Source organism: Pelodiscus sinensis, chromosome 2, assembly GCF_049634645.1.
Source record: "Pelodiscus sinensis isolate JC-2024 chromosome 2, ASM4963464v1, whole genome shotgun sequence".
Classification (NCBI taxonomy): Eukaryota; Metazoa; Chordata; order Testudines; family Trionychidae; genus Pelodiscus; species Pelodiscus sinensis.
The window spans coordinates 53,430,411-53,455,272 of record NC_134712.1 but is presented as its reverse complement, the minus strand read 5'-3'; the positions used below and the strand labels follow the sequence as shown (position 1 = coordinate 53,455,272).

At 41.9% G+C, this 24,862-nt stretch overlaps 1 protein-coding gene across 1 annotated transcript in view; it reads right to left on the bottom strand.

Moving 5' to 3' along the window:
• Positions 1–2,338: 2,338 nt before the first annotated feature.
• Positions 2,339–24,862, bottom strand: part of JPH1 (junctophilin 1) — a 127,274-nt gene continuing 104,750 nt past the window's right edge. Inside the window, exons 4-6 of the mRNA XM_006131548.4 lie at positions 15,493–16,157; positions 4,747–4,842; positions 2,339–4,574 (exon numbers count right to left, since the gene is read on the bottom strand). Of these exons, the coding sequence (XP_006131610.4) occupies positions 4,762–4,842; positions 15,493–16,157 (746 nt within the window). The 3' untranslated portion in view covers positions 2,339–4,574; positions 4,747–4,761. The remainder of the gene's footprint in view (positions 4,575–4,746; positions 4,843–15,492; positions 16,158–24,862) is intronic.

The window sequence follows — 24,862 nt, the reverse complement described above, 5'->3', positions numbered from 1 at the left end:
AAAGCATTTTTGGAAAAGTGCGTCTAGATTGGCAGGATGCTTTTCCAGAAAAGAACTTTTTCCGGAAAAGCATCCGTGGCCAATCTAGACGCGCTTTTCCGCAAAAAAGCCCTGATCGTCATTTTCGCGATCAGGGCTTTTTTGCGGAAAACACTACTGTGCTGTCTAAACTGGCCCTTTTCCGGAACAGTTTTCCGGAAAAAGACTTTTGCCCGAACGGGAGCAGCATAGTTTTTCCAGAAAAGCACTGATGATTTTACATTAGATCGTCAGTGCTTTTCCGGAAATTCAAGCGGCCAGTGTAGACACAGCCGTAGATGGTGGTATGAGCTTTCGTGAGCAAAACCCACTTCTTTTGACTACCTTCTCCTGATACCATCTACAAGTTTTGTTAGGCTCTAAAGTGCTGCAAGACTATATGTTGTTTGCATTTTTCAACTACAGTATGGCTGTGTCCAGACTACAAAATTATATTGGAAAAAGATATGCAATTTAAGTATCTTTTTCCGCTTTTCTGACAATTGGCCCATCTGCATGGGTCATTTGTTGGGGGAAAAAAAGCCTCTTTCAGAACATCCCTTCTTCATAGAACACGGTTTAACAGGGATGCTGAAAAAATGTGTCTGCTTTTTCCAAAAATTTTTCAGAAAAGCAGACACGTTCCTTGGACGTGGCAGAGCTTTTCCGGGATACCTCCGGTACCCTACAAAAATTCTGCAATCTAGATGTACCTTGAGTTTGCATACCTGATCCCTTATTCTATGTAACACTTTGTTCTTCAACCTCTTCTGTGTTTGTGAACATTAAACCAGAGGATTTTAAATATTATTTCTAAAAGGCATAGTTAATCTTCTATTAGAAGGACCATGCACTGAAGGACCATGCAATAAAAGGACAATGCACTGTGCCATCTTCTGACTTAATGAACTACTGAAGAACCACTCATTTTGGAAAGTGGTCAATGGCCGCACTTTTCTGTGGAGGAGGTGTGGGGTCTAGGATGGAGGTTGGGTGCAGAAGGGCACATTGGGTAAGGGACTGGGGTGCAGGAGATGGTGCCAGGCCCGAGCAGGAGTTTGAGTGAAGGAGGGGGTTGTGACCCGAGTCAGAAGATGGGGTTGTAGGGTTGGGAGGGAGTGGGGGTACAGGAGAGGATTCTGGCCTCAGGGAAGGAGTTTAGGAGGGGGTGCAGTATCTGGGAGGGAGTTGTGATCTGGGGAAAGGGGATGCATTGGGGTTGGAAGGTGACTTAGGGGAGGGAGTTAGGATGCAAGAGGGGCAGGGGTGCCAGAGGCAGGCTCTGGCCAGGTGGTGCTTACCTAAGCGTCTCCCAGCCTGCAGCTCCCCCAAGGCAGGCCAGGCTCCCTGCCTGTTGCAGCTCCAAAGCATTGAAAATGCAGCCTGCTCCCTCCACATGGCTTTCAACTCCACAAGGAGGGAGAGGATTGTGCTGACTCCATCTCCATCTCTCAACTCCCATTGGCTGGCTGTTTTTGGCCAATAGGAGCCAAGGACTGGATTGGGAGCTCTACCTCTCCCTCCAGAGTAGAGTCACATGGAGCAGCCCTGCATTTAAAATAGCAGCTGCTGCTGCATGCCTGAGGGTCCCGGGAAGGGTGTCCACGGGCTGGATCCAGCCATGCGAGGTATCTTGCCCGCCCCTGCAATATACATACCACAATTGTATATGCTTTTTTAAAAAAGAGTTTTGGCTCACGATGTGTTGAATGTACTTGTTCAATCTGAGTGACCTAGTCAGATCCCGAGAATGAGAAAGATTTTTAACATTCGGCTATCAAAAAAGCTGAAGGGACAATTCACTTACTGTATTCAGTAACTGAATTCTGAATTAACGTCATACCGTTAATGACAACAAATCAGAAGTTAAATCTTATTTTTAAAGAGAAAAAGGAAAAACACCCATAGAAGGAAGCTAACCACCAGTTTTAGCCTTTTTCTTCAGAGAAGTGGGTAGGGTTGCCAGATGGTTTCAACAAAAATACCAGACACACTTGACATGACATCACAATCGACATGACATCTTATTTAGAAAATAGTGGACAGTTATATTTTCTCATTTATATTTTCTCAATTTGTTTCCTGAAGAGAAAGCTCAAATACTGGACTGTCCAGTTCAAAACTGGCCACCTGGTAACCCTAGAAGTGAGACATTCCTTCGGTAAAATCCTGACCAAATTCCCATAGACTTCCAAGGAGCCAGGCTTCTGCCTACTGTCTGGCAGATTTCTCTTTTGTTGAGTATGGAAGACCCTTTTTTTTACAGGGAAAGTATCTGTAGCATACTGTTCACATGAACAGCAAAACCCACCTACAACTCTTAGTAACCAACTTTTTATTAGAGCAAATCACTTGTGGAAAATGTACATTATACATTTTGGGTTCAAGACTTATAAATAGAGAAACTCCTACATAAAGAGTTCCATTTTTTCACAGCAAGAAACTTTAAAATAGACAAAGTGACATTATTAAGTACATTGGCAGGCTTCATGTGCTGTCCGAAATGTAGTGTACAGTATAACAACCAATTATAAATAGCCTTTCATGTAAAATACAGCTTTGCACATTTTAGAAAAATACCAACAATTCTGAGCTTTGTTTTAGAAAAGCTTATAAATCATACATATTTATAAATTGTACTAACATGCTTAAATTTATAAACATTTTCAGAAGCTGATTGTTGCCCCATTATTTTCAGAGCATAAAGTATTTTAAATAAACATTGAGTAAGAATTAAATGTCAGTTACAAAATTAGCTCTTTTTGTAAGGAGACATGAGGTGGGCAGGAGCATTTATCCTTTGCATCAAAGCTTACAAGTAAGCTTAAAATGTGTTCTCATTTAAAAATTTTCTGAAATTTAAAAGTAAAACACGATTTTTTATTTTAAAAAATAAATAAATATACAAGTTATTTTCATTTGCTCTCTTTCTGCTTTCTTCTTTATTCCACACTGGTCAAACCACAGGATTATCAACATACTTCTGCAAAAAACCATCATATTATTGCCCTGAACTGAGCTGTTTCAGGATACATAATATTCATTCCATATCTATGTTACTTTATGTGCTGCATCGAAAGATACCTAATGTAGCTTTTAAGAAACTTCTCCATTAGACCATGCAAACAAATATAAAGTTTACAAACATGTTCAAAAACTAAAAATTATGAAATCTTTTCTAAGAGAGATAAAATAAACCATATTCCAAGCCCTTTGCTTTTTTATTTGAAAGTAAATATTTTAATTTAAAATTATCACACCACCTAAACGTCTGAATGTAAAGAATCATGCTTTTGAGTAATGTAGGGTACATAATTATTGTGTAATGGCATGTGAAAAAACACTGATCACATCAACATAATATAGGACTGAAACTACTTAAGACAAATGTTCCAAGTGAAAATTTCTGTGGTTCTTCCTTTTTTTGTTGAAGCAAAATTATATACGGACTTGAGAGAGATTAAAGTAATCAAACTGATAATGATTATAATGGATCTAAATGATCTACCTGATTTTTATATGTAGTAACTTGCTTATCTCTCACTGTCATTAATGTCCACTTGGACAAGACTTGATTTAACTGCTGGCAAAAATCTCAATATTATAATACAATCATTCAAATTACCATTACACCAGTGTCTGAGAAAAAACCATGCAAAACTTTAATCCCGTTTTTCAAGATATCCTGCCTCCTTTTTATAATGTCCTGGTACTGCCCGAAGATCCTCATGGTAGTATAGGTTGGCTTGCTCTGACACAAGCATTTAAGTATTTTTTGGAAACTATAAAGGACAGCTTTGCCATTACTGCATGTTACCTGCTGAATCTTAAACTCTTGTACCTTCAGATAAAAAAATATATATGTATAATAGATTTTAACGTCTGCTGCTAGATGCAACTAGTATATTTCCTCAGGTTGCACTACATACTTAATTATGGCTATACATCAGGTTTAACAAACAGCAAAAACAGAATCATGCACAAGCAAATGAAATTCAATCTCCTAGATCACTGCAGGAGATGTTAAAAGCAGCAGGTAATGGAATAAGACTGGTGAGTGATGCTGCTAACTATTTCTTCTAATGAGAGAGGAGTGAACGCTGGAATCACTTCCACAGCAACTGAATCCTCTGACCGCATTCCTCTGGCAGTCGTTTTCCAATCTCCCTACTAAAAACATCAGACGATAAAATAGTAAGGCAGCTGCTAGCTTCCATCAACAAAAAGTGCAGCTCCGTACATTTCAGTTTAGTGTCACACTGCTGGAACAGATGGAGTAGCCAATGCACTTCACTGGTTGGGCTGCTTCAGGAGATTTGTTGTTGTTTTCCAACACAGCCGCTTGCTTCAGCTTCCAGAGGACCCCAAAGCCACAAACCATCAGCAGAGAAACGGATCAGGCCCCCTGGCTGAATTTTCCAAGTGTCATCTCTCTTGCGTCCCATCCTAATTCCAAGCCTCCTTCCCTGTGTCTGAGTACGACTGGTGCCATTTAAAAGGCTGATGAGACAACTGCAGAGAATTGTGGGCTAACACCACTAGTTGTCATTACATCACTGAAGGATCAAAACAATTATACGATTAAGCTACTATGTTGAATCACACTCAGGTGTAGTTAAAATTAAATTAGAAAACATTAAAAGTTTGAAAATCTTTATAATTTGAACTGAGGAATCAAACTAATTTGGATATGGTGAATTCTTTTATAAAACACAAGATTTTTCTTACCTTTTCTAAATCCAGTCAAGTTAGAAAATGGACAAAAAGAATGGCTAAACCAATGTTCAACAGCATTACCAAGGCAATCATGACTGAGTTAGGACTCTGAAAATACAATAAAATGTGTTTTGATTACCATTTTTTAAATGAAAAAGTCAAGCACACTTAAACATAATGTATGTTCTAAGTGAAGTCACAATAGGAAATGTGTATCATGACCTTGTCTTCACCTTTTTAAACCTGCCTCTGAAAGATTAATCACCTCTAAAGGTACAGATTCTGTTGCTGATAAACAAAACATTTAAACTAATTATTTCTTGCACTCAGCTGTGTTAAATATCAAGTGTGTGAAAAATGCAATGGATGCTGTAAATGCAGGTGAAATTAAATGTGGTATCATACTGGTTCAATCAAGTCAGGATTAAGTTGTTTTTCAGAAAACTGTGATTGTCCACAGAAAACAAAATAGAGAAAAACAAAACTATGCCAGTTTTTCAGTTTTTTAAAACAAAATTTGAACTTCATAGAAGTTAAAAAAAAAAGTATAGTATAGCATTTCCTCCCTATTTCAGGCCTCTTCATAGACTCCAACCTTTCCTTAAAAGTAGAAAATAACTATGCTAAGTAAAATCATTCACCCTGACAGTACTTTGATTGGAATTTCCTCTTTCCATCCCTCCACATGTATTTTGGCTAATAAAGGAGATAAGTTAGAGATTCTCTAGAACTCTCTTAATAAATATTTAAACTTTAATTTCAACAGTTGTAGAATTACAGACCTAGTTACTGCTCCTGTCGGCACTGATGGCAAAATTAGCCTATTCTATAAATGGAGGTGGTCAGAATTTTCTGTACATTGGTACAGAAATGTAAAAGTCAGAACAATGTCTACTAGGGATGTAAAATCAAGTTTAATCAGTTAACTGGTCAAACAATGTGTGTAACCATTTACATGGGGGTGGATTGGGGCTGCTCTGGCCAGGCTGGAGTGCCCCCACTCTTGTGGTATGCTTTTCCGGCTGGGCTTGCCATACAGGAGCTGCTCCAGCCAGGCTGAAGTGTCCCTGCTTGTGGTACACTGGGACAGGCCTGCCATGGGCAGTGGCTGCTCTGGCCAGGCTGGAGCACCCCCTGTGCCTGCAGCAAGCCCCGTGGCGGGCGGGGAGGCTGCGCTAGCACCTGCCAGGTAACTGTAACTAGGACTCTTACCAGTTAACTATTCATATCCCTAACTTCCACTCCCTAAGCAAAATCTAAATTTTATTAGAGAGCTGACCCTTATTCTGAGAGATTAATCTTTGTATAATTTCTTCATCTTTATATGAAATAGATTTCCAAAGATTCTGAGGAGTCTTCTGATATGTACAGCTGCTTTTTTAACAATGCCCAGAAAGATATAATTTATACAGATGCTCACTCACGAATAGCTTAAAATAGGTATATTCATTCAACACATGAGATGCCTTGGTTCACCATGACATATTTACTCAGACTCACATTTGATTAACTTTCAAAAAGTGCACCTTTACTGCTAGTAAAAACATCAAAGAAAACACCTCACTTATAAAATTCATTCCTAGCCACACCAAAAGGCAAGACCTGAGCAGGGCAAGATTGTTGGACCTGTTGAAATGACTATTATCTTCAGATCACAAGAGGAATAAACAATTTTAATTAGCTATTAAACAAGAATGTAGTGATTTACTGCAGTTGTGAGGGGAGAGAACTGATGGGGTACTGTAGGACAGGATTAATTTACTGGGCAGGAGATGGGCAGATGTGGGAGCGAGAGCTCCTACAGCAGGGGTCATACCCAGTACGTGTGGGCAACACTAACTGTCACATGCATACACCATAGGAGTGGGGAATTAAAAAAAAAATCAAGAGACTGACCTAACACACACAATGCAATCTTTATGGCACACAAACTCATGCCATTTTGGGGCCAATCTCATGATTTTTGGGACTCTGACTCATGATTTTTGATCTCTTGCAGCTGGCAATACTGAGACACTCCCAATTCAATAGCGTGACTGCCTGCTGAGATGCAAAGAGGGTATGAAATGAATGGAGAGGCCCTTGGGGATAGAGATGTAAAATCCCATTTAATTAGGTAACTGGTTACATGTTAAGTTTAACGGGTTGATTTAACAGGGGCGGGTGGGCACAGGGGTTTTCAGCCGCCTTGCCCCTATGGCTGGGCTGCAGTGGCCCCTCCACCGTAGGCATGAGCTGCTTGCGACCCTGCGCTGGGCTGCCAACTCCCACCCACAAGCCTGGGCAACTAAGGATGTAATAGTTTAAATCAGCGTTTCTTAAACTGTGTTCTGCGGCACACTGGTGTGCTGCGGAGGACAACATAATTCAAAATGGCTGCCCTTAAAGAGGCAGGTGACCTTTTTTCCCCTCAATAACTTTCCCCTGACTCTTTCCCCTCCCCCCAATAACTTCTCCCTCGACCCTTTTTCTCCCCCAACCTGTTCCCCCCCCCCCCCCCCAACAAAAAAAATTCTTGGTGTTCCTCATAAAAAAATTGTTTGGTGTTCCTTGGTCTTAAAAAGCTGAAGAAACACTGGTTTAAATGGTTAAGTGATGAGCCTGGGCTCTTCTGTTAACCTTCAGTTACATGCAGCCCGCCCCTGCCATGCTGCTGCCTCTGTCTCTGAGAAGGGAGGAGGTGTGCTATCAGTACTGGAACACGGTTTTACGAGGCCTATCTGCAGAATGGCACTAACAGATGTGGGATAACTGGTGTGACAGCTCAGCTTGTGTGGTTAGCATTTAAGTAGTAAGCTCATGGCCAGGCACAGGCTGTGGTGAAAGGCTTTCTGCACTGATCACAGCTAACAAACAAATAAAAGCAGGAGAGGAAAATAAAAAACTAGTATAAGATTGAAGCTTTAAAAATAATTGTCCAGAGGCAAGATTTTCATAAGTGACTAATGATTTTGAGCGAATATCACTCCATGCTTCTGATAAAGTGGTTTTTATCCACGAAAGCTTATGTCCACAGAAATCTATTAGTCTTTAAGGTGCCTCAGGATTCTTCATGGTTTTTCCAGATAAAAACTAATGTAGTGCTACCTCTGTGAGATAGGTCTAAACTGTAATTTAGAGGTGCAACTGCAGCTCATATAAGCATTTCCATGCTAGCTTTAACTGTACAATACAGACACGGGGGTGTGAGCTTCTGCCTGGGCTAGAAACCCCTATGTACTTGGGTTGCTGGTCTGCATTAGGTTCTATACTGCTCTGTCTTCACTGCTATCATTATGCTTGCTAGCCAGATTAAAGCCTGTGTCGGTCTGGCTATCTGCATTACACATTCAACTGCAGTGCAGATGTACCCTAAAGGAGCTGGAGTCTTCCCACAGACTAGAACAGTATTCTCCTTATGATCCCATTATCTAGCAATCTTTTCCATTAAGTACCACCAACAGGGCTAAATCTGGTCTCTGGGAGTTGCCCCCATTTATGCAGCTTTGCCAGCTGACTGCAACCTGCATAAGTACAGTGCCCTGCACAACACCACATGTTAGATACTGGTTCTCAACCAGAGGTACGTATACTCCTCAGGGGGCATGCAGAGATCTTCCAGGAATAATCAACTCATCTAGATATTTACTTAGTTTTACAACAGGCTAAATAAAAACATTAGCAAAGTCAGTACAAACTAAAATTTCATACAATTATTTGTTTATACTGCTCTATTATAGTGACATGCAAGTACAACATGGATAGTCACTATTTTATAATTATATGGCAAAAAGGAGGAAAAAAGCAATTTTTTCAGTAGCAGCATGCTTTGTTGATTCTGAATTTTATGTCTAATTTTATTAGTAAGTACTTAGTTTTCAAGTGAGGTGAAATGTTGCATACAAGGCAAATCAGACTAGGGATGTGAACAACTAGTCGACAGGCTAGTCGACTAGTTGCTTCTCCCCTTGCTGCCTCTATCAGAATAAGGCAGCAGGGGGGAGGGAAGGGGAGGGTGAGGGGCGCCTGGGGTGAAGGGGAGGCTTCAAAGTGGCAGCACTGGATGGAGCCTGGGGCCAGACCCTGAGCTCCATGCCTGCTGCTGCTTTGAAACATTTGCAGGGAACACGGAGCCAGCGGGGGACTACATGAGCCCCCCGCTGGCCCTGTGCTTCCCGCAGCACTTTCCCTTTTGAAGTGTAGCAACAGCCCTGCGGCTATTGCTACACTTCAATGGCGGAAGTGCCCTTATCGACTAATCAAATAGTTGATGCAAATTGCATCAACTATTTGATTAGCTAAATACTAGACATTTTACATCCCTAAATCAGACTCATGAAATGGGTACAGCAATCTGGAAAGGTTGAGAACACTGAGCCTGACATTCAGCTCGGTAACCTAACTATTTTGCAGTAAGGCTGCAGGCTAAACCACAGAAGTGCTGATAGGCTCCAGTGCTTTCCCACTATTCTTCCCACATTCCCATAGGGACAGACATTATCTCACACTTTAGTGGCAAAGAATCGAAGTGGTCCAGCTTCTGAAGCACAAAGAACCATAGGAGATGCACCCTGAAGTGCACCTAATGCCACACGTGGGTGAGTGAAGCAGCTGGAAACTTAGATAGGACTTTGCAGAGTGGCTGCTCACACCCAGGCCAGGTTTATTTGGGTGCAAATCACAAAAGGTAACTCTGAGGTGAAGACATACCCTTGAGCAGCAGCATAGAGAGAGAGAGAGAGATAAAATGACTAAGGGCTTCAAGTGATATTGTCTACAGAAAATTCCCCACAGGAAACAATTGGTCTGCCACATGTTTTTGAAATAGATCATCAGATTCACTTTCCTTCCACTTCACAGAGATGGAGACTTATCCCTCCCACCACAAACTGGCCTTTAGATGATCATAAGAGAGGCTGCTATTACAACAACTCTGGATGCTTACCTCTGCGTGGTTCAGTGCATCACAACCATACTGGGATCCCTTTCAGGTCAAACAGGTTTATTGTAAAAACAACTACAGTAAACTTCCGATAATACGGCACCTTTAGGACCCAGGGGGTGCCGGATTATCAGATATGCCGGACTATCGGAAGGGGGGGCTATGAGAGGTCTGGGGTAGGGGAGGGGGTGGGGAGGCGGCGCTGCGGGACCAACCCAGCAGCACCCCAGCTGCTCTGCCCCAGGCGTCCCCAAGTCAGCCGCTGACTCCGGGAAGCCCGGGGAAGAGCAGCTCCAATTGTCTGGCTGCCTGGAGCACTTCCGGGTTCCAGGTGGTGCCAGACAACTAGAATTTTACTGTATTACTTGCAAATTCAAAAAGGCCAAGGCTCATACATCTACAAGACCCTTTCTACTGAAGCCACTTTTCTGCTTGCCAAAGGACAGAGAACCATATGATACATGCCACTGTTGGGATAGATCCTCCAGTGAGGAAGGATGGTTAAGGCATTGACTTGGAGAGTTTCAGGCAGACTCTACTGCAGACTTCCTGTGACCCTGAGCATGTCTCTCTCTGTTTCAGTTCCTCATCTGTAACTTGTGAACAATAACTCTACTTCTTTGTCTGCTTAGGCTGTAAGCTCTTTGGGTTGTAGACTGGCTCTTATGACGTGTTCATCTGGTATCTAGCACACAGTAATACAGGCTTGGAGTTACAAAGGACTGAAATTCAGTTGGAACTGGGTGCTCTGAAAATCCTACTCAATAACAACATTTGTTTCACATACTAGGTGAAACCCTTGCCTTGTTAAAGTCAATGGGCACTTTATCACGAATTTAAGTGGAGCCAGGATTTCATTCCTTACCTATTACGCATCCTGAGCTGAATTCTGTATGGTATGAGGGCTCCAAGACCATCAGTGGTTGGTTGAATAGTAGTCGCTGTAGTTCAAACAGCAACAGGATAAGATATTGGGTTCCAGAACTTTGCTTGGAGATGAGGGGCTGTTTTATTGATGCATCTATCACCCTTTTGAAGTGGGTCTCCTTAGGTCTTACTATAGAGAATAAAAAGAAGCCTCAAAAGCAAGAGAGTGCTAGAAAGAAGCAGCTCATGAGGAAGCGGAGGTTAAGAATGATATTTACTGCTACTGAGTGAAGAATGAAAAGATGGTGACTTTGGGGCACCAACCCATGTTGAGATGACAAAAAGGGGGATTCTCCCCATTTACAGTGGTGAATACATTTTGTTTCCTCTTTTAATGACAAGAACTGTGAAAGCAGAGCTCTCTGATGTTCCAAAAATCATCAGTTTTTGCATTTTGTTTTATGCAAAGCATGACCCCAGTTTTTATACACTTATGCTTTGAGTGTTAAATGCTTGAAGGTGAAGTATCAAAATAAGTCCTTAATGCTTTGCACAAGCTTAAAATAGCAAAAGGCAAAATTAGTCTGTACTGTGCAAGATTGACTAGAACAGGTGCAATAAAGAAGCTGCAACAGCAAAGTTTTAGTTCTGCATCAAACTGTCCTTTCATCTTTTTGGTATCAGGAAAGATTATATCTTTTCCCTTAGGTCAGAGAACCATATGCAATTAATTTGGAGGTAAAAGATAAGTTGTTTCCCTGAAAAGTAGTGTCCAGAGATATAAAAAGTAGTCCGGCAATTCATTTGCATTAGGAATGGCCATTGACTGCAATAGAAATTCTAGGCACTGGAGTTTACAAGGACCAGTCCCAGAGCTCTGTGTTTTCTCCAAAACAGGGACATTAGATGGTATGATTAATGGATGTGCACATTATTTCATCTTCTTATCACTAAACCAGGCAAATACAACTTAGATGGGGCTGCTATAAGGTGAGTGCATAACTGGCTGGATAACCATTCTCAAAGAGTAGTTATTAATGGTTCACAATCATGCTGGAAGGACATAAGTGAGGTTCCACAGGGGTCTGTTTTGGGACTGGTTCTGTTTAATATCTCCATCAACTATTTAGATGATGGCATAGAGAGTACGCTTATTAAGTTTGCAGATGATACCAAGCTGGGAGCAGTTGTAACTGCTTTGTAGGATAAGGTCATAATTCAAAATGATCTGGAGAAACTGGAGAAATGGTCTGAGGTAAATAGGATGAAGTTTAATAAGGACAAATGCAAAGTACTCCACTTAGGAAGGAACAATCAGTGTGTCACATACAGAATGGGAAGCAACTGTCTAGGAAGGAGGACTGCAGAAAAGGATCTAGGTATCATAGTGGACCACAAGCTAAATATGAGTCAACAGTGTGATGCTGTTACAAAAAAAGCCAACAAGATTCTGGGATGCAAACCATCTTGTTAGTCTTTAAAGTGCTACATAGTCCTGTTTTTTGTTTTAACAGGAGTGTTGTGAGCAAGACACGAGAAATCATTCTTCTACTCTACTCTGCACTGATTAGGCCTCAACTGGAATGTTGTGCCCAGTTCTGGGCACCACATTTCAAGAAAGATGTGGAGAAACTGGAGGAGCTCTAGAAAAGATCAACAAGAATGATAAAGGTCTAGAGAACATAAGCTATGAGGGAAGACTGAAAGAATTGGGCTTGTTTAGTTCGGAAAGGAGAAGACTGAAATGTGGCATGATAGCAGTTTTCAAGTATCTAAAAGGGTGTCACAAGGAGGAGAGGGAAAAATTGTTCTTCTTGGCCTCAGAGGATAGGACAAGAAGCAATGGGCTTAAACTGCAGCAAGGGAGATTTAGGTTGGACATTAGGAAAAACTTCCTCACTGTCAGAGTGGTTAAGCACTGGAATAAATTGCCTAGGGAGGTTGTGAAATCTCCATCACTGGAGATATTGAAGAGCAGGTTAGACAGACATTTATCACGGATGGTCTAGATGGTGCTTGGTTCTGCTGTGAGGGCAGGGGACTGGACTCGATGACCTCTCAAGGTCCCTTCCAGTTCTAGTGTTCTATGACTGCGAGGAGACTATACCTCACACTGCTTGATATTCTGCACACTGTAATATCCTTAGATTTAGATAAAACAAGGCTAAGTATTGTTGTTTAATACTCATTCTCAAAATAATCTTTTACAGTATAACATAGCTATGCTCCTCCTGCCAATATTATCTTATTTAGGCCAATTTGCATACAATTTGGCAGAAGAACTTGGGTGCACAGGATAAAACACTATCCGTCCATCTTTTTTACCCCAATTCAAATCTCATTTGATTAATCTCCAGTGATTTTTCAGGTTATTTCAGTGGATGGGTAACTGGAACTTGCTGACAATCTCTGCTCAGGAAAAACTCAGAGTAGAGGTAGAATGAGGGAAATAATTTCTGAGGTTAAAATGGTGGTGGAGAAAACTTCACAGGAAAATATGCAAGCAGCATTCTGTACTAACAGACTCCCTTGCTCTGGTGAAGTGTTGGAGTGCTTGCTGTTGCTTTACTCCTCTTGGAGGTTCAAAATGCAAATAGGTAGAGAATTTATCCAATCTCATCACCATATATCATGGAAAAAATCAGCTACTAAGCACTCACAGAGACTGCCCTCACATTGGGAATGAACTCCCACACCATAATTTCCTTTCCCTCATACACCCACCACACAGATGTTATCAAGACTAATGCAATTAAAGTACTCCAATAATAGGCACAGGGACAAATCCTAAGCTAACTATTGCATCAGTGAAGAAATGTCCACTGTGCAATATTCACTTATTTCCCAACCCAACTTTTTGGCATGGCTACATTGCATGCTTTTTTCAGTTAGGGATGTTAATGGGTGATGCTTACCAATAACTGGTTAACAGGCGCCCGACTGAGCTGGAGCAGTTCCACGCCAGCAGCGTGGTGCGCTTCACCAGCCAGGCACAATGCTCCAGCCTGGGCATGAGGGCATTCCAGTGGCTCCCCACCCAACTGGTTAAGCGTATAGCTTAACCAGTTAACATTTAAAGCAAGAGTTTACATCCCTAGTGTACATACATAGGCAACTCCCCTACTCCTAGCACGGGCACAAACAGCAATAGACTGTGAGGCATAGTTTAGTTAAGACACGCGTGAAGGTGTGGGTATGTATGTGAATACTTACCCTATGTGCTCTCGACTTGCCCAACATATGCCTCTCTCTCTATACTGATGTTTTTAGCAATGTAGTGTTCCTACTGCCTCCCTGCTCCTGGAGCTGATGTGTACTTACAATTAGGAATGTAGCTGTTACTGGGTTAACCGGGCCCGCTGCAGGCAGGGGCTACTCCAGCCCAGCCAGAGCGGCCCATGTCTGAAGTGGGCGCCCGTCAGGGCTGAAGCAGCCCCTGGCCCATGGGTAGATGGGGAGCTACTCCAACCACCCACTAGTTAACCGGTTAAACATTCACATGCCTACTTACAAGCTGCAGTGAGTATGCTTTTCATTGCAGCATACAGTTACATGGCTGGAGACCAGGCTCTGGGATGCCATGGACTGGAAGAGTCCCAGAGTCCAGGCTCTAGACTGCGTTTAGAAGTCTACACAGCAAAGAAACAGCCCCACAGCCTGAGCCCCAGGAGTCAGAATTGGCTGGGATGGGCCAGCTGTGGGTTTCCTTTGCAGGGTAGACATACCCTGAGAGCCTGCAATATACTATAACCTCTGTAGTCTGGGTGTCCCTAACTGAACATCTGTGGTATGGATCCTGGCAGGTGGAGGCAGAAGTGGCTCAGTGCTGCCGCTCCCATCTCTCCAACTGGGGGAATGGCATGCAGCAATGTGCTCTGCCAGAGGCTTTTCCCCACCACTACTGTAGTGGCAGGGTCATAATGGCTGGGAGCAGCAGGGGATGCGGAACCCTATCCCACATCCCACTCACTCCCTCCCTGGCTCGGCAAAATGTTTAATCTGGCAAACCCTGTTTCCCAGGGTTGCCAAATGAAAGAAGTTCAAATGTCTCACCTTTGTAGCTGATATTTAATGAGAATCCATAACCAGGACTTTTATTAAAGTCTTATGTCACTGGGTGGTACGTTGGATACACTGACACATATTTAGACCCAAACATCCACCTCAATCTATGGAGTAATCCTTAGCTCAAGGGATTACACAGGTGACGAAGCTGATCTGTTAGGTTGATTCTAAATCTGAAGTGATAAAAAGCACACACTTGCCTGATGTGATACTACATAATAGTTTTTTTTAAAATGGTTGCTCAATAATCCATTGTTATCTATTCAAGCAGCAGCCCTGCCTTTGGAAATTACCTTTTTCAGGACAAGCAAATAATCATCTCTGTGCTAATCTTTATGTGCAGGTTTACAGCAAATCGACATGGAAGTTATAAACCTTTCAATGTCAGTCCCCAGGAAATCCCACTGGCACTTTAATCATTAATGGGCAAACATGTTTGTTACACTTGTAAAATTGGATTTTTGGAAAGTACTACATAATTTTTTGAGAATATATTTAGAAATTGCTAGATTCTGGCATCAATTTAGCAGAGCTACCACTGACAGAATATCCAATAAGGAAAACAAATTGGTTTGAAGTGAACACATGAAAAAAAACAAACAAAACATTTCTGTGTGTAAGGATCTTGCTGTTACATCAATGCATAAGTATTTATTATAAGATGTGCAACTGCCAATATTCTGGATCCTCTCTGTCCCTTTCATATTTTCAAGAAAGACAACAGTGAGGTAAAGAATCTTTGCTTATTACTCCTGTTTTACTTATTGGGTGTTCTCTAGAAATCCATACAGTCAGAGATAAAATTGCTTTGGAAGTCAGTGAGTGGTGTCTGAACATACACTGCAAAGTTGAGATACAGCAAGCAGAAGAGCAGTGAAAGCGGAGGGACTACCAATAGTACTTACCGAATGGATTTCCACTTCTTTTACTGCTGAAGAATGGGACTCATTATTTTTAGCTGAATTCTTTGGTGCAGCAAGTTCAGGTTTCATTACTTTTATATCAGATTTGCTTTCTTTGGCATCTGGATTAGTCACAGATCTGGCAGGACTTGGCTTCTGTGGAGGTGGTATTCGTGTAAGTGCTGATGGTGATGGGTTGACATCTTCCTCCTCCTCCTTGAGCTCATGTGCAAGTAGTGTTGGATTCGTTTTTACATAGTAGGTATGGTAATGACCATGCAGCTCCCCATTCTCTGTGCTGATGGGGTTGTGGTAGGCAGAAACTTTTGGCTGATGTTTCATTGCTATCTCCTCCTTCACAGGTGCTTTTGAATAGACAGGTTTATTGACCACAGCCGTTACAGTCTCACTAGCTAAACTCTTTTTTTCTTGGGTGTATCTTGCCCTTGAGCTGGAGTTTTGCTTTTTCAATTGTTTGGTAGGGGAAGGCTCAGATGGAAGAGGAAAACTGTGTTTTGGGCTTGCTTCAGGTGTCCCCGGGGGCGTGGTGCCCTTTCGATAAAAATGAGGTGATTCTTTGGGGGAAGGTGTTTTCTCTTTAACTTTATCTTCAGGATTTTCTTTAACCTCCACACTTTCTTGAAATCTTTGTTTGATATAATCAGGGCCTGAAAAAACAATATAACAATATCTTATCTCATTAAAACAAGAATAGGGCCTGGCAGCCATGCTGTGGATTTGAGTTTGAGACAAAAGCTGAAAAAAGAGAGGGAACATAAAAACTCACTTAGTTTTGGACTTATATTATAAGGCATTTGCTAATTAAAGTTGCTGTACCTTTTCTTCTTTGCTTGGAAATACTAGGAGATTTTTACTATTGCTTTGATCACTTTGCATTCAGCCTTGCAAAGGCATTCAGCAGGTTGTCTCCAAATGAGGCCATTGAAATCAAAGGTGCTTAAATAACTTTCTAAATCTCAACACCAAGGGCTAAGTTTGTATTTGTCTCATGCACACATCTGCCATTTGTTTCTCTGGTAGCTCATTCTTGTATATCTACAAAGCATGGCCCTCATCACTATGGTACCTGTTTGATATTTTGGTCATTATATACTTAGGAGGCAATCTCTCTCCTTATGTCTTCATAGCCTATAAGGGAGTTAGCTTGAACCAATTATAGCTTTTCTGGTTTGATTAGTGGGTATCTGTATGAGGGATTGCAATGTCTCTGTCTTTGGATGTCTTCATTGCTCAGAACCCATACAAATACCTATCACATTCACACAAATATCCACTCATAATCAAACCAGAAAAGCTATAATTGATTCAAGCTAACTTACAACAAAGGAATTGCGCCTAGCAATTGCACCAACTTACAGCAAAGGAATTGCACCTACCTCCCCTTCCTTATCTCAGTTTAGTGGTGCTTTCACCTGGGCCAGCTTGCTTGTTTGGAACTTATCAGCTAATGGGCAAGTAGGGTTTTCACTTGGACTTGTAACTTTCCCTCTTTGCAGTGAGGATGCAGGCCATATCACTCAAATGTTGATAGTCCTTCAGCGCCTTCCCACAATTCTTTTGTATGTCCAGAAGAATAGACAAATTCTTCCATAATTTGTTGGGAAAGAATTAGAGTGCTGCAGATTAGTGTCACCCTGAGCACCAGGGGATATGCCCCCAGAAATTCTAACACCCCACAAGGTAAGTGACTGCTTACACTCAAGAAAGGCTGAGGTGCATAGGATGGAGTGCTGGATTATCTGAGTTAATTCTTCAGTGAAGACATGCCCTGTGTGAGTGGTGAAAAAGATACTGAGTGACAGTTAAGTGGAAATTACATAGATTTAGTTCTAAATATGGGGGGAGATTCAGAGTTACATCTCTCTAAAAGCATGTAATTCAATAGCTCCAGCTCCTATGAAAATTCTGGTGCTGCAGTACTGAAACTCGATTGTTTACAATTGAGATGCAATAATCCATGTGTTCTTTTTATTTCAAATCAATTACAACAGCAGCATTTGGTATAGAATATTGTAACTTGTTGCTGCTGGGAGCTGGGAATGAGTTTGCTACTATTGCTCTTTTCCCTATGCTTTGCATCTTCTGAAATAGACTTTTGACTGAATTCTCTTTCGCAAAGGAATTCCAGGCCTGAGGAAAATGACTGCACCCCTCATCCTGCCTGCATTTGTATTGAGGAAGTGAAAGATGCTTTAATCAGAGTAGGCAGATACAATGTTTTTATAGATCTGTCAGAAGTGGATGCGTCACTCCTCATCTGCATCACTGTTCACAGTGTCGCAGGTGAGAAGGAATCAGGGGCAGTGTGAGAGATTGGGAATTGCTGAGAGGGCTTGCAAGTAGTCTTTCTGAGGATAAGACTTTTTGGGCATTTAATGGGTTGACATGGGAGTTAAATCGGGGTACAGAGTTGGTGATTTAGGGGAAAGAATTTTTTTATGATGTTATGACTATCATTTTCCTTTACTGGGGAAAAGTTCAATATCTATGCTACCATTATTAAACTTACAGCTACAGTTAACAGATCCTTAACATCTCCCATTATGCAGGGGATCTCCTTCCCTTTGGGCTGAGTCCTAGTTAATAAAACAATATTCCACAGAGGGAATTATAAAACTCAAACATTGCCCATATGAGTCTGGTAGGTGACAGGTGATACACGTCTCTTAAAACAAAAAATAAGTACAAACTGGAAACTAGAAATGGTATGGAAATAGTAATGGATTTATGATTTTCCTATAACTTTTATCTGTGGATCTGTATGTGTCAAAGGAAGAGAGTTGGCAGCTTTGGTTCACAAACCAATGCAAATCTACAGCACACAACCAACTATTTTACATATACACTCAAGACTGTGTCCCTGGGCAGCAGAACCTCAGTGAAATAAGTTCTTCATAACACACAAACACAAGTTGGTGATCTCTCTCTTTCTTCAAGTGTTTATACTGATTTGTTGCAGGTTTTAATAGTTTGTCATTTGTACAAAATATACTTTGTTTCATTAATCATGTTGTCTTTAAGGGTTCAGAAATTATGACAATGTTCATTTTCATAATAATGAGATTAAAAAAACAAATTCATTGTTTTCTTTGCCTTCTTGTTCCCCCTTTGGACACATTCTGGTCATATTTTCAAGCTTTTCTCCACAACTACAAAGTCTAAAAATATACTTTAGAAGTCAACCAACCAACCAACCAACCACAACAACAACAAAAAAAGAAAGCGAGTGAGCTGAGGTTATCACTTGATTCCAAGAACTGGGATTTTAAGGAAACACCAACACACCAATTACACGTTGAACCTCCCTTATCCAGCACCCGTGGGACAAGGGGGAGTTAAGGCTTCTTACCGGGCTATAGGCTTTGTTCCCAGCTGGGGCTGTGCTTCCTGCTGCTGCCTCCAGCCCCATACCATGCAAGCCCTGACCAAGGCTGCAAACCCCATTGCAACAGTCCTGGACAGAGACTGGTCCTGCTGCCTCCAACTCCATCTGGGGCTGCACCCCCCCACAGAGCCGGCCCAGCTGCTGGCCCAGCTGACTCCAGCCCTGGCTGGGGCTGCGCTCTCTGCCACCAGCCCTAGCCAGGACTACACTGTTGGCTGCCAGCCCTGATGTCTCCAGTGCCAGCCCAAACCAGGGCTGTGTTTCCCACCACGCCAGCCCCAGACAGGGCTGCGCTCCCCATCACTGGCCCAGCCTGGGCTGTGCTTTTAAACCTGGCCAGCCGGGGCTCTCTAGTTCAGCAATACTTGTGGTCCTGCCGGACCATGGCCGTTGCCGGACCAGAGAGTCCCAGATTTTAGAGGTTCAATCTGTAGCACATGGCTGTGGCAGTATTGCAATTTTCTCTGATATATTATTGACAGCTAGTTAAAACTAAAATGTAATAAAGTACACTCTGTAATGCTGGAACTAGGATTCTTTATTGTCTTTGTTCACATGTGTTGCTCAGCCTTTTACACAACTCTGAAGTAAAAGAGTAGAAGGGACTTCAAAAAGGAGGGAAAGCCCATGCTGACGCCTGGCAAAATTGTAGTCTCTGAACTCCAGGAAAGACAGTGACTTCTCCATTAACTGGTTAAAAACAAACAAAGGGTAAGAATAAATGGTAAGTTTTCCGAGAGGAGAGAGGTAACTAGTGGGGGTCCCCCAACGGTCTGTCCTGGGATCCATCCTATTCAACTTATCAATGATCTAGAGAAAGGGGTAAATAGTGAGGTGGCAAAAATTGCAGATGATACCAAATTGCTCAAGATAATTAAAAGCAAAGTGGACTGTGAAAAGTTTGAAAACGATCTCACCAAACTAAGTGATTAGATAACAAAATGGAAAAGCGAAATTTAATGCTGATAAATGTAAAGTAATGCACATTGGAAAAAATTATCCCAACTATATATACAATGTGATGGGGACTAATTCGGCTACAACTACACAAGAGAGATCTTGGAGTCACTGTGGATAGTTCGCTGAAAACATCCACTCAGTGTGCATCAGCAATCAAAAAAGCAAATACAATGTTAGGAATCATTAAAAAAGGGACAGAGAATAAGATAGAAAATATCTTATTGCCTCTATATAAAACCATGGTATGCCCACATCTTGAATACTGTGTACAGATGTGGTCGTCTCATCTCATAAAAGATATATTGGCACTGGAAAAAATTTAGAGAAGGGCAACAAAAATGATTAGGGGTTTGGAATCGGTCCCATATGAAGAAAGATTAAAAAGACTTGGACTTTTCAGCTTAGGAAAGAGGAGACTAAGAGAGGATATGATAGAGGACTATAAAATAATGACTGGTATGGAAAAAGTGAATAAGGAAAAGTTATTTACTTATTCCCACAATAAAAGAACTAGTGGTCACCAAATGAAAATAATAGGCAGCAGATTTAAAACAAACAAAAGGAAGTTTTTCTTCACTTAGCACACAGTCAACCTGTGGAACTCCTTGCCAGAGGATGCGCTGAAGGCTAGAACTTTAACAGGGTTCAAAAAAGAGCTAGATTCATGGAAGTTAGGTCCATCAATGGTTATTAGTCAGGCTGGGTAGAAATGGTATTCCTAGCCTCTGTTTCTCTGCAGGAGGGTGACAGGGAAGGGATAATGTGAGGATTACCTGTTGTGATCTCTTCCTCTGGGGTATCTGGGCTAGAAGGACTTTTGGTGTGACCCAATCTGGCTGTTCTTATGTTCTTAATGTTCCATTGTTATTCCCTCAGAGTACAGAGAAATCCAAGACGACAGAAAGGAGAAGGGGCTAAGATCATGATCCTGCTCCTGCCTCAACCTGGAAGAAAGGCTAAAGCTGGAGTGAATAAGGGCAAGGGTCATCCCATAAGGATAAGCAGCCTACCTGCCTGAATCAGGGTGGACAGGGATGAATTTAGCCTCCCTGAAGCATGTCTTTCCTTGCTGTCTCCCAGAGGCAACGTATCACCTCAGTTTAGGTCTCTTGTGCCCCATAGGCATGAGCTGAGCCCTCCCAATCTCATTTGTGCTATTTAATGAGCATGCATTTTTTTTAAATGTTTTTTCTATATCTGCAGAGATATAATGAAAAGTTAATCCTTTTTTTTTTTTTTTTTTGCAATTACAAAGGCAATTCTCCTCAAGATAGGTAATTAGTACAAATGACTCATTTTGGATGACAGAAAAATTCTGGCCTAATCAAGTTTCTGCCTTTGTCTCCCACTTGGAAAAAAGCAGGGTTTATTGTATTACAGTGTCTCTATTGTGAACAAGTACGTCATTTGGTCCAGCTGTGCATGCTAACATATAAACCAAGCAACAGTTTGGTGTTTTAATAATTAAAATGGCACTACAATGTATTATTTTTAAATTACCGATACTACTAGTGCACTTTCAGTTGCTCTTATAGAATGAATGCACTACAGGTGGAACCTCCTTGGTATGGTACCTACAGGATCACAGTGGTCCCGAACGACAGTTTGCTGGATCAGGCGAGGTCAAAGCTCCTCTCTGGCAGTTGGCCCTGCTCCCTGTCACAAGCCCGCTGCCCCCACTCCTAGCAGGGCTGTACTTCCTATCTAGGGCCAGGGCTATGCTCCCTGCAATGCTGGCCCTGGCCTAGACTGTGATGCCAGTCACCGGTCTGTCTGCCTCCTGCCAGGCAGAGCTGCGCTCCACATTGTGCCATCCCCAGTGCTGCTGGGGCTGTGCTCCCCACCATCAGTCCAACCTGTGAACCTGGCCTGCAAGAGCCGTGGTCTTTCTGGACCTCAGAGTCCTGGATTTGTATTCTTACCTCTTGGGATTTTTATTTCTATTCCTGTCTGACCTTGGGTAAGTCACAACTTTCCTTTCCTCTGTATGCCTGTCCGTCAAAAGTAACAATCTAGTGCAGCGGTCTCCAACCCTTTTAAACACAAGATCACTTTTTTGAATTTAAGTCAATCCAGGATCTACCTCAAATCCCAATACCCCTGTCCTGCCTCCTTCCTGCCACTTCTCTGAGGCCTTGCCCTACTCACTCCATTTCCCCTCCCTCTCCCATCCTCCTTCACTTTAGGATAGGGGGTTGAGGTGCAAGAAGAGGTTCAGGATGTACTGTAGCCTATTGGATCCAGTTTGGGTACAGAAGGGGGTCAGGGCTGGGGCAGGGATTGGGGTGCAAGAGAAGGTTCAGGAAGTATCAGAAGATGTATGAATAACCAAAGAGCCAAGATGACCACATACATTCAGGATCTAGGCTCTGGCTGGGCACTGCTTAACTCGGGAGGTGCAGTGGGGTTAAGGCAGACGCAACCCACCTGGGCATCACTCTTAAAAGTGGCTGGCAGGGGGTAGCCTACCTTATCCCTGCTGCATTGCTGGACTGTTAGTGGCTGATGTTCTGTTTTGGCTGCAGGAGCCTCCAGATCAAGCCCAATTCCAGAAGACTCCTGGCCAGTGTTCCACACATGGATGGAAAAAAAAAATGGAATGAATTTTATGTGCACCAACATTGAAGTAATGTGCAGATGTGTACCACCAGTACACCAAAAAACTAGACTTTTTAAAAAAATCACTATAGGAAAGATTACTCCAGCCATGACAGGTTAGGCATTTTAGACTCACTACTCAAAGAATTACATTTAAGCATAAAAGAGAAAATTATGAAACGAGCAGACCAGTCAAAAAGCTAAAATAACACACTTTGAAAGAAGTAAAAGAAGGGTCACCATCATCACCAATATGTGTTGGGTTCAGAGGGGAGTATGAAAGACAGAGTATGTTTGTGAGAGTAACAGACACACAGGTGTGTGACAGACATTTGCACTGGCCCTTTAAGTATGCTAGTAAGTTCCCTCCATCCTGAACCCTGTTGTATCACCCCTCTCTACAGAGACCGAGCACACAGGCAAGGGGAGGGGCACACTAACATCTCAGCACTTTCTTTATCAGTCTTCCCCACTCTGCACAGCAAAACAAGGAGGCTCCCAGGGGCAGCTCCAAGGCAGAGGGCAGAAGCAGCATAGCAGTGAGGGAAGGAGCAGCTGAAGCTCCTTGATAGCATCCCAGCCAAACCAGTCAGAATCACTGGAGAGAGGTTGCAAGATCTACCAGTAGATCCCAATCGACTGGTTGCTTACAACTGACCTAATGGAAGCAACTAATTTACCTGCTTGAAAACTTCTCTCGTGTCCTGGAACTATGCACTGTTTTTAAAATGGGAAATCCCGTTAGCACCAGTAAAATATTTCCAACCAGGCACTCTTAAATATGTCTATGAATGTGTTCCCTCTTAGAAGTTACTGCCTGAAGCTGAACTCATTAGGGCTAGATCACAGGTTCAGTCTGGTGAATGTGACGGGTATCCAGAAAAGAGGTTTCTATGTGATTCAGGGAACGGTGGGTGGGTGGGTGGGGGGGGGGGGGGGGAGGAGGTCCTGGAATGCAAAAATGCTAAATGCCTCAGGCCAAAGAGTGATGGGTGAATGAGGTTATTCAGCATTTAGGGCATGTCTAGATTTGTTTTCACTTTCAGCATGAATTTGAATATCTTCTTCCGATGGCTTTTTCGAAAGAGGTTCTTTCGAAAAAGAAAGTAGTCTAGACGCGTTTCTTTCATGAAAAAAACCCTTTTTTGAAATAACTATTCTTCCTAAAAAAAGAGGTTTACACGGTTCTTTTGAAAAAGGGTTTTTTTGTGAAAGAACTGCGTCTAGACTACTTTCTTTTTCAAAAGAACCTTTTGAAAAAGTGATCGGAAGAAGATATGCAAATTCACACCAAATTTGCATATCTTCTTTCAAAAGTGAAAGCAAGTCTAGACATGCCCTTAGAGTCCAGGTGACTAAATGAGATGCCTTTTGGGCCTATAGACAAGCACACAGTGTAGAAGAGGCTCTACCAGTCTTTTGAAGGGTGATTCATGCATCCTCCCCAACTAGATCAATTCCACTTGCTCTCATGGAAAGAAGTGGGTCTGGAGCTTAGCTCTCCCCTTACAGAGGCTAACCATGCCAACAGTGCTAATGAACTCTCTACCCCTAATGTGGTTGGCTCCCTGCATGATGCTTTCCTTGTGTCTTTTTTTCCCTCTCCTTGCATTCCTTTGCAGACCCAGCCACAATCCTTAATATTTTGTAAGTGGTTTGAGTGGGAAGTTTACTGAACTATAAAGTAGTATTATCATTATATAATATATACAGAAATGCTGGTTTGAGAGTTACCTGACATTATCCAAGAGACATCAGTCTAACGAGAAAATAATTGGAATAATGGGGACTAAAATAGGAAGATCCATGTACTGTGGACTCTAGAGACTAATTTTGAATACTGCACTTCAGTAGAGAAGAGAATCTAAAGCATGGCATACAAAACATGCCTCTATATATAGTACATTGTTCAGTTTTTTCCTTCTTTCCAGATTTATATTAAATTAAAAATATTTAAAGGTCCTGTTCAGAGAGAAGCTCTTGCTGAAAGTCTAAAGTCTGGAGAAACATAGTGTGGATGAATTAACATGGTGAAATTTTATATAAGCAGAGTTTTGTAGAAGAAGAAAAGATGGCAACTTTATAAAAGGAATCTAATGTTATTCAAAGCACAGTACATGATGACAGTACATAATTCGATTTCAGAGTATTTCAGCGGTAATTATCAGGTAAGCTTACATCTATTCCTATCATTTAAACTGGAGTGCATAATTATGTAATATCCCCCAACTTATTTTATTTCTGTATAACTGATTAATTAATAATGATGGTTGCTTCTGGACCCAGTAGATTTAATTCCTAGGTAATTAATGCCATTTCTGTTCACATTAATTATAATAAGTGTAGTTAAATTGTGTTAAGGGATAAATTCTGCTTTGAGATGTCCTTGCAGTGTTCCCAGTCCTCACC